At 41.3% G+C, this 12,767-nt stretch overlaps 1 protein-coding gene across 11 annotated transcripts in view; it reads left to right on the forward strand.

The window, feature by feature from the left end:
* The window catches only part of msi2b (musashi RNA-binding protein 2b), a 277,421-nt gene that overhangs the window by 229,207 nt on the left and 35,447 nt on the right, over nucleotides 1-12,767 (forward strand). For all 11 annotated transcript variants that reach the window (XM_059514191.1, XM_059514189.1, XM_059514190.1 and 8 more), the window contains 2 exons: nucleotides 2,196-2,310; nucleotides 7,701-7,775. In XM_059514191.1, coding sequence (XP_059370174.1) covers nucleotides 2,196-2,310; nucleotides 7,701-7,775 — 190 coding nt within the window. The remainder of the gene's footprint in view (nucleotides 1-2,195; nucleotides 2,311-7,700; nucleotides 7,776-12,767) is intronic.

The raw sequence follows: 12,767 nt of genomic DNA on the forward strand, positions 1-12,767 counted from the left end.
TTGATGTGATGCATGCTGGTTGGATTAATTAATTTAGAAGAGCTCTGCCAGTTTTTCGAAGGTATTAATTTATTAATTTCGAATATTTCGGGCTTTGCCAATTAAAATGGACCATAAGATTATGCACATCACGTATGTGTCTGGAAGATCCGATGTGTTAGAACAGCTGGGATAGTGGAAAAGAAATAGACAAATTTAGGCAACATACACCTGCAAGACCAAATCTTGTTGCCTTGCACACATTCAGTGAATTATATTTTGTTTTATTTCTTTTTCTTTATTTTTTCATTTGTATAATGCACTGTGTTCTCAAACTTATCCCAAACTTTATTTATTTAGACCAATTTGGTTTTATATATATATATATATATATATATATATATATATATATATATATATATATATATATATATATATATATATATATAAAATATAATATACAATTTTAGTTTTTTGTATAATACATGCTATTCTCTTATCCAAAACTTCATTTATTTAGATCAGGGGGTGTCAAAACCTTTTGATGTCAAGGACCCCAAGTTATTATGTGCCTTGTCAGCAGAGGCTATTAAAACTAGCTCTGCCAACTAATATGTGATTGGGCTAGTCAACACTACAAAAGATGATCGTCTAACAACAGCTCCAGTTGCGCAGAAACGTATTCTGTAGTCATTTTTGACATGATTTACCCGAGTTCGAATCCGACCTTTTGCATACTTTTTTCTCCCTTTTAAAATCTCGTTTCACATCAGAAAGGCATTTATTTTCAATACAAATGAAGGAAATTATCAAAAAGTGGAAAATGAAATATCAGGTAGGGTTAGGGTAGGTGTAGGGAGGGCTTATATTGTCCAAATAAGGTGCTATCCATTTGAATTTAAATTATAATTTACACTCAATACATTATTATTGCATACTGTTTTGTAATGTACTACAATACTGAGGTGCAGATAATTGCCACTATTTGCAATAAGTAGTATAAATAGCTGAATAACCTGGTATTTTAACCCAGTGTAAATACAATCTTTTGCTATTTTCACTTAGTGTAAATAGCATGTACCGCTTAGAAAATTTTCACACACCAGTTTGAAAGCCCACATTTTAGATCATTCTATTAATTTAACATTCATACAAGTGTTTTAAATCACATAATTAATACATGAAAGGGTGCTTTCTTTCTTGTAGTGTGCATTTGCTGTTAGCAAGTCGAACAGAAGCCCCAGAGAAGAGCAGGCAAGCGTCTATAATATAAATGGACAAATAGAGGTTGACATGGTGAGGACCGATTGTCTACTATGCCCTACAATAGTGCTCATAGTCAGTCCCAATAAGCCGGTTATGTGCATTTACCACTATACTTACCCTAGGCACTGTGTGCACGATGGAGTGTATACATGCACCAGTAATCAGTCTGTCAGACACTACAGTACATACCCTCCCGGTCATCTGTGCTTTCATTGGGCTTCAATAGAGTGGCTGCATCTCTCAGGTTGTTGAGGCTTTGTTGACACATTGTGAGCACGACACCGTGCACAGTGTTAGGGTTGATATTTCTTACCGTGTCAGTACTGCAAACCCATGGATCCTTCATTCTAGACCTGTACTTAATTTTGATGCCTGTGTTTGCAGTTTGTCTGTCAATCTTGACGCCCACTCTGTGTGTTCTGTCACGAACAGACTTTTAACTGTGCATTGTGGAGGAGGGCAAAATGTCAGTCAGCACAGTAGGAAAATTATCAGTAGAAGGCGGCAGGGAGCTGGTTGGGGGGTGATCAGGGGGAAGTGCCCTGGGTAGAAATAGTTTGATGATGAGGACCAGATTGGAGTGGCAAAACAGTAGGGGAATGATGAAGAAACAAAAAAAAAAAAAAAAAATTTTAGAACTTAATCTTCTTCTGCCCGAAGACGCTCTCTCAAAAAAACTACAGCAACAAGACTACCAACTGAGATACACAAACACTGTGATTTTACAGTCTGAACAGAGTGTTTGTTTTAGTCCCTTTCATTAATCTAACGAGATATATTTTCCCTTATTAGAACACTTGATAGTTTGTCTGCAAGGTGACACAAGCCAGATATGAACAAAATTGTTCTTATGTCATGTGGGCAGGACATTTGTAATAGTCGGACAGTACCTTGATGCAATAAGTGGTCTTATTAGTACTCAAACAACATCTTTTGTGCTCCATCCACAGGTAGAATGTAAGAAGGCCCAGCCGAAGGAAGTGATGTTTCCTCCAGGGACGCGGGGGAGAGCCAGAGGTCTGCCCTACACCATGGACGCCTTTATGCTGGGAATGGGCATGCTGAGTAAGTGTCATCTCAATTTCCTGCTTACAATTATTCATACATTAACACTGTCAGTCAGTGCTGTAATCTGATCATTGAATGGGGTGCTAATTTCAAATCAGCATGAATCTGCATTCAGACCATTTTACTTCTGTAATGCAGCTTAAAAAAATGTCGATGGGGTTTTATTTTAGCCAACAGGAATTGATTGGATTGTGAAAAGCGGGTATTACATACAGACCAGCACAGGTAGCTCACTGTGATCTATATATGACTGGTGATTGTAGAAGAAGGGTTAAAAATTAGAGGGTAAAAAAGTAAAGAAGATTTTATTCTTTGGAATAATGTGCACCACAAAATCAATGAAGGTATGACCAGGGATGTTTATTATGAAAGTAAATGGGTTCAAATTTGATTTCATGTTGATTTTAAAAATACCTAATGGTTGGGTCTTGTTGTATTCTTGGTGTGTCCACATGTATTTTTGTGTAAAGAAAATGTATAACATTTTATTTATTTATTTCTAAGTTAACAATGTTTTTCTGTATGTACAATAAAATAACTCAAAACACATGTACAAAAATATGTTATATTGTATAGTACATTATATTTAAATATATAACAAATTAAATATAAAATTATAATTTTTTTATATTTTAAAATCTAAATATTAACAGTGACTTTTATTAGTGTAAAATTATATTGAATTATTAGAAAATTCTGTGCTCACTGGCTCTAGATCCAGTTACTCACTGAATGTGATTTTAGAGCAAATGTTGTCTCATGCTGACCTCGGAGACAAATGGTCGTTTCAGAATGACACTCGTAAATATGTGTGTTCAAGCTTTAAGCATAGATGCTGGGCTTGATGGCGTGAAACAAGTGCATAACTGTAAACTCTGAGAACAAAATGCCAAATCATAATGTTGGAACAGGCAGACAGGGAGAGGCAACAGCCCATTGAAAGAGCTCGTCGGAGAGAGCACTGGGACTGGTGCTCTGATGCTGGCACTGCGCTCGCATTAACGTCGCCACGCTCTGCTAGCGGCTCCACGAATGCCATGCCAGTTGAAACTCCTCTCCATTTCTGCTGGGAGCCCTGCTTCAGAGTCTTCATGAATATGACACGTGCGTGCTATCACAGAGACGAGCGATGGAACCCGTCAAACACCAGAGTCGTCATCCCGACACCAGCAAGAGTTTGTCTTGACGTTTTTCTGTAGATTTGACGTGTGTCAAGAGGACAGGAAACGTAGAAACAGACAAGAATACCCGCCTCTCATCTCCCCCCTCTCAAACTTCAACCATCCCCTCCGCCCCCTACGACCAGCTCCAGTGACAAGAGATAATTACTGTGAGATTGATCGTCTGCTGAAAGTAACTGAAGCAAATAAATCGTTTGATGCCTGGTGTAGAATGCGAATGGCAGCTAATGGGTGAAGCTGCAGGAGAGGTCGTCCTGCCCGTAATTTGACTTGATGAAGCATCTTCGCCGGGCCCGCATGAAATATGTTATTGATATTCAGCCAGCTCCGCTTCCAGCCCCACAAAATCCCTAACCGACCCTCACCAGAGCAGGGCTCTGCATTAAAGTGCTAAATGAAGAGGAAAATGTAAGTAATGTTGAGTTATGAACCTATGATTTCAACAAACTGACCTCAAAGGAGGATGAAGTCATCCATTCATTGGTTATTCGGTGTATGCAAGCACACTTTGAGACCTCGCGCCAATGACTGGCACCCCCTAGCATTTTAGGAGTCTATGATATCATTCAGCTTCACAGTGCAAACAGTGCGATGTCAGCTCAAGTCAACTCTAGGTCGAGGTTGATGAAATTATGCCACAAGTGGGTGTCATGAGCTTATAAGGGGTTTAAAGCAGATCAGTGTTGAACAAACAGAAAGGGAGGAAGACTGAGACAGTGGGAGCAGAGAGCTGGTTATAGGGGGTAGCGCTCACTCAATCGCATCACCGTCTTATCTAAATGAAATTGGAAAGCAGGACAGCGAAACATTCCTTTTGGTAATTTGCATACAAAAATCAACAAGGCTCATTATTTAAGGAACTGCAATTCCTTATGTGCTGAAATCTCATTAGAGCCCTGCTCTGAGCAACGGTGTTTACCACACCTAATCGAGCTATTTATCTTTATTGTGCTGGGCCTCATGTATGTTTGCTAAAATTAATACACATCTCAACCAGCACAAAGTGCAGCTTTACCAGATGGATAATTGATTTTACAGTGAATCGAAACTGTTGAGCCATAAAATGGGCGCATTAGCATGCATATTAATAACGCAAATAAGAGGGCGAGGCCGTCGCCACTAGGCCAGATTAAGTGACAGTCTTTATTTACACTGTTGCTGGGAGACGGAAGGTGTCTACTGTGATGATGGTGTGGCTTAATGAGTCTTCTCCTCAGGCTCAGGTACCTCTCTTTCTCCCCCTTGTGTTTAGTTGTTGTCTGGCTCAGTCTCGTCTCCCACCGAGGGGTCACTGCAGCATGAAGTCTTGCCACATGTTATAGGACGTCAAAGCTACGGTGTGTCTGGTGCTTTTGGAGCTGGTCTCATGGTGTGGTCCTTTGTTGAGCCCACCACTCAACACTGAGGCTTAGCTCGGTCATTAAACACATAAGAGAGCCATTTAGGTCTGACAATTGAGCTGAATAGTTTTGACGAGGAGGTGGAGGAATGTCTCTGGGAAAAATTGGTACCCTACGTGATTGTTTTTCTGTGCTTAGCTGAGCCAGAAGTGGCGTAAAACATTTTTTTGTTCAACTTTTGTTAGACATGTATTCTGACAAATACAGCCTTATTGTGAGCTTTTGTGTGAAGGCTCTGCACTAGTGAACAGCAGGACATTATTCTGGGTTCAAGTTGAGGGTGTAGCTGTATACTTTAAGACTATTTTCATACTTTTTTATTTTCTTAGAACAAACCTGAGTTTAGACCTAGCAAATAATATATTCAGATGATAAATTCAAAGATATTTAGGGCCAGAAAGGAACTTATTCTTTTTTTCCAGCAAGGATTCATTTATTTTATCAAAAGTGACAGTATAGGCATTTATATGTTCCTGTTTCAAATAAATCTGAAGGATCAAGTAATACTAAAGACTGGAGTAATGGCTACTGAAAATTCAGCTTTGCTATTACAGCAATAAATCTAATTTTAAAATGTATTAAAATAGAAAAGTAATTTTAAATTCTAATAATGTTCCCTAATGTTATTATTAATTATATTTCATACTGTTATTTTTTATTTCCTAATATTTTTGATCAAGTAAATTCAGCCTTGTTGAGCAAAAGATATTTGTATGAACTATATCGACAACTATATGAACAATATGAACAACACCTTTTCAAGCAGACTCATTCAGAATACTGAAAAGTTGTAGGCCTTAAAGCGCTGCTGATTTCTCTCGTCTGCGTTTTGTTCCCGTGGGTGTTGGCCCTACCAGTATGTTAATTCCCTACTGTCAACAGAGCCCCATCCCTCTACATTTAAAGTAATCTCTCTAAATGTCACAGGAAAAGCCCATGTCATGTATATTTAGTCTGGGCGTCTGGCATTTGCTCCTCCTTAAGAGTAGAGTACACAGAGCCGCTGTAGTCTCCAGAGAGACAGAGGATCCCAGATATTAAGACTTCGCAAACATATGATACAGCACTTGGAATGAGTGAAGTTAAAGATGGCCACCTTGCTGCAAAACATTTAAGCGTGTGATTTGGAGGCAAGGTTACAAGGTGAAGTTTTTTATAGAGCAAAGTGGATAGAGACAATGGTATATCCAGAAAAATCGTCATATTCCTTTAAGGAGAATGGGTTCTACAACATTTTTCTGTATACTTCAGGCAGTAGTGTGTTTAATACTTTTATCCCATCCTCCTCCTCAACCTGATTCCCTTAGAATTTAACTTTCCTCAAGAATGGTCTTTGATTTTAAATCCGACTCTGTGGTTTACATAGCATTTACCGCAACCAGCACAAAAGCCTCCTTTCAGAACCAGTCAATAACGACAGAAAACTTCATAAAAGCAAGTTATTTCTTTTAAGCCCCTACTATAGCGCTGACCCTCACCAAAGAAACTTTGCCAGGATCAATATCTTCACATAGACTACTTCCCACCAGTCTGCCTCTGCAATGTCAAACCGAATTGATCAGAGTTATGTCTAGCCTAACTTGCAGTGGAGTATATTTATTCTCTCCAACACTAACTCACATTTGTGGGTGAGATCCAAGGATAAGCCACTAGCGATCATTTGGTGCAAGCTCGCACTTTGCACAGCCTATAACTATTAGAGAAATCAATGGGGTGGGGACAAGAGTCCTCAAAAAGAGGATGGCACAATAGAATCTATATATAAATTGTTTTCACATGATTATAGCGGCCTGCTCCCTCGGGCATTTGCGGCAACAATATGGCTGATACGTATGCTTGCGTTAGAAAACGTTTTTTCCTTCTGTTTGAAAATCGTCCAGATAATTAGTGTCTAGGCTCACACTGTAATAAGCCATTGTGACAGAATAAGAACAATGGGTCTTTGGGCTCTAGCCTTGTAAAGAGGGACATGCGGCGGCCTGCCACTCAATGCTGGCAGAGAGACAACTCGAGCATGTGCGTTGGGTCGTATCCCACTTTTTCTAAACAGCACGAGCAGGATGCGTTCCAGTGTTGTAAACGCTGCTGATGGCATGGTTTTTGGCTTGCTCCCAAACAAGATGTATTTCAGATAATAAAATAGTCAAGGGGAAGCCAGCTCACTCGCTCGAGCATCATCATTAAAAAGTTCTGCCTCAGCAAATATGGCGAGAGGCGGAAAAAAACAGATTGCGGCCTTCGTGTGCTTTTGCAGTGTTTCGCTCTACTTTCGATTGACTTCTGCAATCGCTCAATTATATTCGTGCCATCTTGTCGGTATTAGCACACAGGAGGCCGAGGCTGCGCAGAGGGACTTTAATCCGCGATGTCCTGCCACAACTATTGTCTCGCACTGTCATGTCCTTCATGATCGATTAGCCCAGGCTATAAAAGAAGGGTTATCGATCAATGACAGTGGAGAGGTGAGAAAAAAAGGAGGGAGGGAGAGAGAGATGACAGCCACAGACATGTCCGTTCCCTCAGAGAGGGGAAAAAGAGGGATGAGCCCCAGGGAATGAAGCGAGATTGTGTCTTGTGATGTTTATGCTGTTCATCACTACAAAACTGAAGTTTGCTAGCCAGCTAATCTGTTACATTGCAGCCTGGCGGGGAGGGCTGCGGTAATGTGGTGAAAGAGGAGCCGCTTCCACTTGCGTCTCGCTCGTATGTGTATTTTAAATGGCATGCTGATTTATTGGTGTGATAGGGAAGCTCTGGGTGGTCTGAGCAGTTTATCACATCCCTGGATTTTCTTCTCTCCCCTCAGGTTATCCAAACATTGTAGCAACGTATGGCAGAGGATACACTGGTTTCGCCCCAAGCTACAGCTACCAATTCCCTGGTAAGTTCCATCTTGTTAAGCTCTGTATGGTGCTTCTCTCTCCTGCTGCTGTCTGGTAATGGCCTCCCTGCTGACCGGCAAACTCACAAACACCAACATGCACCTGTCCCTGCCTCTCTCTACAGCCCCATGCTGAAAACTTTGCTCTGGTGCTTTATACTTAAAAACACATTGACATACTCAAACATTATACATCTAGATGTACAAAGACACACACATATTGCCTTGTTCGGCACCCTGCTGAAGCCCCACATCCACATTCTTGTAGCTTTACAGATAAAACCGCCACACAAAATGCTTTCAAAACCCATGCGAGCTACAAACGAGCCCGTGGGCATCTCGTTTTGTCCTTTGACAAATATAATTCATACATTCAACTATGCAATACAATTCAGCAGATCACCGAAATCTTGACTCAGCAAGGTTTTAGGCCATCCCGACAAAGACAGGTCTTTTTGTCTGAGATAAATGTGATGCAGCAAAGCAGCTCTTATTATTTCACGACTCAGTTCTCAGAACTGAACTTTGATAACCTGATGGTCCGAAACAGAATCAAAGTGTGCATAGTATATTTTAGTATGATGTCCTGCTAACTGGATTATCTGGTACTACTTTAAATTGCACCATATGTATTTCTGATCCATGTGTGTTTGATTTTGCATCTCTACTGAAAAAAAAAAAACTATGGTCTTAGCCAGTCTGGTTAACAGGTTTAAGCTGGACTATCAGGTCTAAGCCAATCAAATAAAAATAAAAAGTTTGAAAACATACAGTATTAAAAAAAAAGTGTACAGTAGAACTTAAGCTCTTTACAAATTTGTCCACCCACTACATGGAATACATATAGAAATATTGGAACTTCAAATGAATATGTTCTTCAAAAAACAGCTCTTGTCAATTTTAAAATGCCATTGTATTCATGCAATTGATCCTCAACTGTCCTTATGTAGCCTCCCTCATATCCGTGCAATCAAAATATCTCCAAGTGGGGTTGCGAACTTATTTATGTGCATAAATTTTTCATGTATGTCAGTCTCTCAGTGCCCCTCACTGGCGATGAAATTCTTCTGTTGACATGGCTGTGAAGCATAAAGGTGGCTGTTCGACGTATCGAGAACACTTAGCCGTCTTCCCCTTTGATGCCAGCGCACAAATAAACCTCAGACAATCTGTAGAGGCATCCCAAACTAACCATCGAGAGCAGACGGAATATTCCAGTGGCGACTTAGATAAATAAACGAAGCGGGTGGGGGTGAGGGAACTAGAGTTATAGATAATGAGGAAGTGTAAATTGGCAGGCGCTTGAGGAAGAGCTGCTGTGACTAAGCCCGGTTAGGGGGATTAAAACATCATTGTAGGCTCACTCTCTTCAGTGAGAAGTCTTAGCCCAGCGCCTTGTTTGCAACAGTTCTGAGCCTAACAACATAGCAAGTCACCTCAGAAATATATGTGTAGGCCTATATCTAAACGCTAAACTCCCACCTGCTGTTAAAAATAACCGGACGAATAAACACATGCAGTTCTGCCCATGCCAAAAACCTCATAACGCTAGCTGAAAAGCAATTGAGTGTATCGAATGCATATTTTTAGTGATATTGACCCTGGATATAGAGCTGAAGGTTTTGCTGGCATATGACTCACTGGAAAATAGGCTGAAAACTGCTTGACTTAAACTGCAGTTCTAGTGCAAAAAGGCCTTTTTTTCTCCGCTCATTTAATCCCCTGGCTTTTCTTGTAAAATGATCTGCCCAGTGCCACTCCAAAAGCGTCCCCTCGCTCTTCCATTTCACATGTTGTCAATGACCTTGGTGTTGAACATATAGGGTGAAAAAGCTTTTTTTCCAGACTGCTCGTAGCACCTGGGATTTACTATAAGCTTGGCTGCAGTGAAGGTTAAAAATTGACTGTTGAAAAGAGAGAAGGTAATTTTTTTCAAGGCACTTCTTGTAATCCGCACAGGTGACTGGTTTTGTAACAGGTCACAGGGGATGGCACGCGCGAGTCTGTGCATGTATGCAATTTACTGTGGAGATTTTTAATGAAAACAAGAACTATAAATTGCTTATCAGTGGCACAAAGCCGTGTAATGCTACAGTATGCGAGTATGATCGATATACAGTGTTTGTACCTTTCTAGTCCTCCTCGGGGAACAGCTTTGATCACGGATGGATTTAGTGTTTCTCTTTGCCCCAAAGACACACAGGCTAAAATAACCAATGGTGCTATGGCAGTTTCTAAGCAAGTGTTGCTGCTATTGTCATTTTCATACTAACATGTCCTCTGGTAGATAAGATAAGAAACGGCTGACAGGATCAGGCCACCTTCACTGTTATCTCCCTCTTTGCCAGGACACAGACGCACACACATTGTTCTTCTCATTTTTATGAGACCGAGAAGGGTGTTTCAGAGGCTATAAATCCACGAGAAACACATCTAAAGCTCGGTGTCTCTCCAGCAAGCCTGCCCTGTGGATCCATTGGGCTTTCCCCAAGCTGTGAGAGAAGATCTTCTCATTTTGGCTTAAGTCTGTAGATTAAGGCTGTATTGATCCAGAGGAGCGCAAGTAGAGGTTGTCTTACGAAAGATTAATTTACAGTCTGACCGTGTTGTTGTTTTTCGTTTTGTTTATTTCCTCCATTTGATCTCGCCTCATGTTGGGCACCGACTGCTTTTGGTTCTCCAAGCAACGAATCATCTCTCCTCATCTCCGTTCCGCCATGATTTCTGTTTTTTGACGTGACTGGTATTGATGAAAGCTGAAGGATGTTCCAACATCAAGGTCGCCTCCCCTCTCAGCCCAGTCAGAACGAACAGCTTGTTAGAACACCATCCTTTAGCTCTCATTCATCTATTTATCCTTCTGTTCTCCTCAGGAGGAAGAACAGGGAGAGCTGGAATTGATGCTTCACTTTTGATTAGGGTCCAATCAGTTATGCAAACACAGAGGCTGTCAGGCACGGGGCCTTTCCCCATTCTCCAGGCGCAGCCCTCTGCTGGCCCTGTCGTACAGATAACACGACCAAGCTCACAGGATATTGAAGTGCAAACAAACAAATAAAGATTCCGCTTTGGCTGACCAGAGATGCTCTTTGTGTGGGAACCGAGAGAGACGAAGAAGGAGAGGAAATTGGGAGATGACAGAAAGCAGGCGCGAGTGGCACTTGCTGAGGGAAGGTATGATATGAGCCCTGCCCCGCTGAGCTTGGCAGCACCTACAGGTGCTGAAGAGGGTCATAAAAAGAGCAGAAAAACTGAGAGAGAGAGAGAGATAGAGAGCAGATGAATAGGCAACAGTGAAGTCTCCTGCAGTTGCACTACCCCATTCAGCTCTTCATCCAAATTAGCTCTAATTGAAAAGGCTGCTTATTAACTCAGTAGGCACGAGGCAAACATTCACCACGTTACATGCTCAAAATGAGGACCGCTGAGCCGGACACACACACACGTTTCTTAAAAACGTATTGTGTGTCTTTACGGAGTGCACAGTGGCAGAGGTCATTTTGGAGGTCGTCTCGTAGCGATAGATAAGACAGCCTGTCTCATGCGCCCTGCTTGCGGTAATCACGCTGATGACTCATCTGCTGTTCCCCACAGTCAGGCTGAATCCCTGTCATATCCCCCTCTGCACTGCAGAGGCGGTTTAACCAGTACGGGTTTAATTATCAGCTTGTATCAGATCCACAACTCAGACACTGCTCTGAATGGACCAGCTTCTTTTGCCTTTAGGGAAACGCTGCAAAATGTCACATGACAGCACAATCACAGCGTATTAGATTTTTAATATACAGTTAATTGAAGAGGGAACTGGCCAGATTTCACTGTGGACAGGCAGTTTCTCTACTCTGTGTCCTGTAGCTCATTGTTTGACATGGTTAATTAAGAGATTATAAAGCAAAAGATGAACAAGCTACAGAAGCAGATTTACAGATCCAGTGTTTTTGTTCCGACTTTATCTGTCAAGTGACAAGCTACACTTTGTTTCTATTTCTTGGGTGTATAAAATCCTGCTTTACACAGTGAGTTTTATTGTATTTTATTTATTGTATCACATGGTATTGTGTGTTTTAATTTGGATATTTTATGTCTTGTATGGGTTTGTTCTTTTTTTCCTTTTTTTTTTTTTTTTTCTTTTTTTTTTTTTTTTGCTGCACCAGTCAAACTTTGCTTTCCAGATTTTTATAAACTTTATAAAAGATTTAGATTACATTTTGAAAATATCTAAAGAATGAAAGAATAATCCAAAATCTAATTCTCAGCAATGATGCAGTTCTTGCCTTGCCTGCTTCAGCTAATAGCCACTTCCTGAGATGTCAGCTGGGGCCACTTCTAGCTGTCTCACATTCCTCTGGCCAGATCATTTTAGCACTTGAGCACTGCTCTTATGCTGCCTTACGAGTGCTAGAGAATTCTAAAATCTGCAGCACAGTCTAAAAAATGTATATGGATTGATGTACATTACTACACAATTAGATTAGCATCAGCCCACTGCCATTTCCGCCTGTCATACAACCACAGATCAGCCCCCTCTTTTACACTGATCAATGAGACATCCAGTACCCTCAGATGAGCTTCTTAAAGAATCTGGCCTGATGAGAGGCTGACTTTGCCTGACCCTGCTGGATTAATCCTTGTGCCCCTGTACCAGAGATATAGTATTTGTCTGGTTATAGTATTTGTCCAGTTATTGCCCTCATCAAGGAGGCGACAGACTGCAAAGAAGGGCGTCAGGCAGCCTGTAGAGGAGACCTGTCCCTGGGCTGCAATCTCATTATATGTGCTCATGCTGATGGCAGTGATTGGACCTGATTCCAGGGGGCCGGGAAGCTGCGGGGGAGGCAGGCTGGTTGGCTCTAGCCATATGAGGTCTCGCTGATGTCTCGGCAGGTTCTGGCATTAGCAGGCTGACCAGATTCAGATCCTTCAAATCCCAGATGTCATGATCTTCAGCGGAGTGACAAAGTTCACCGCTTGTGCGTCGTTCACCCTTTTGAT

Source organism: Carassius carassius, chromosome 28 (assembly GCF_963082965.1).
Source record: "Carassius carassius chromosome 28, fCarCar2.1, whole genome shotgun sequence".
Classification (NCBI taxonomy): domain Eukaryota; kingdom Metazoa; phylum Chordata; class Actinopteri; order Cypriniformes; family Cyprinidae; genus Carassius; species Carassius carassius.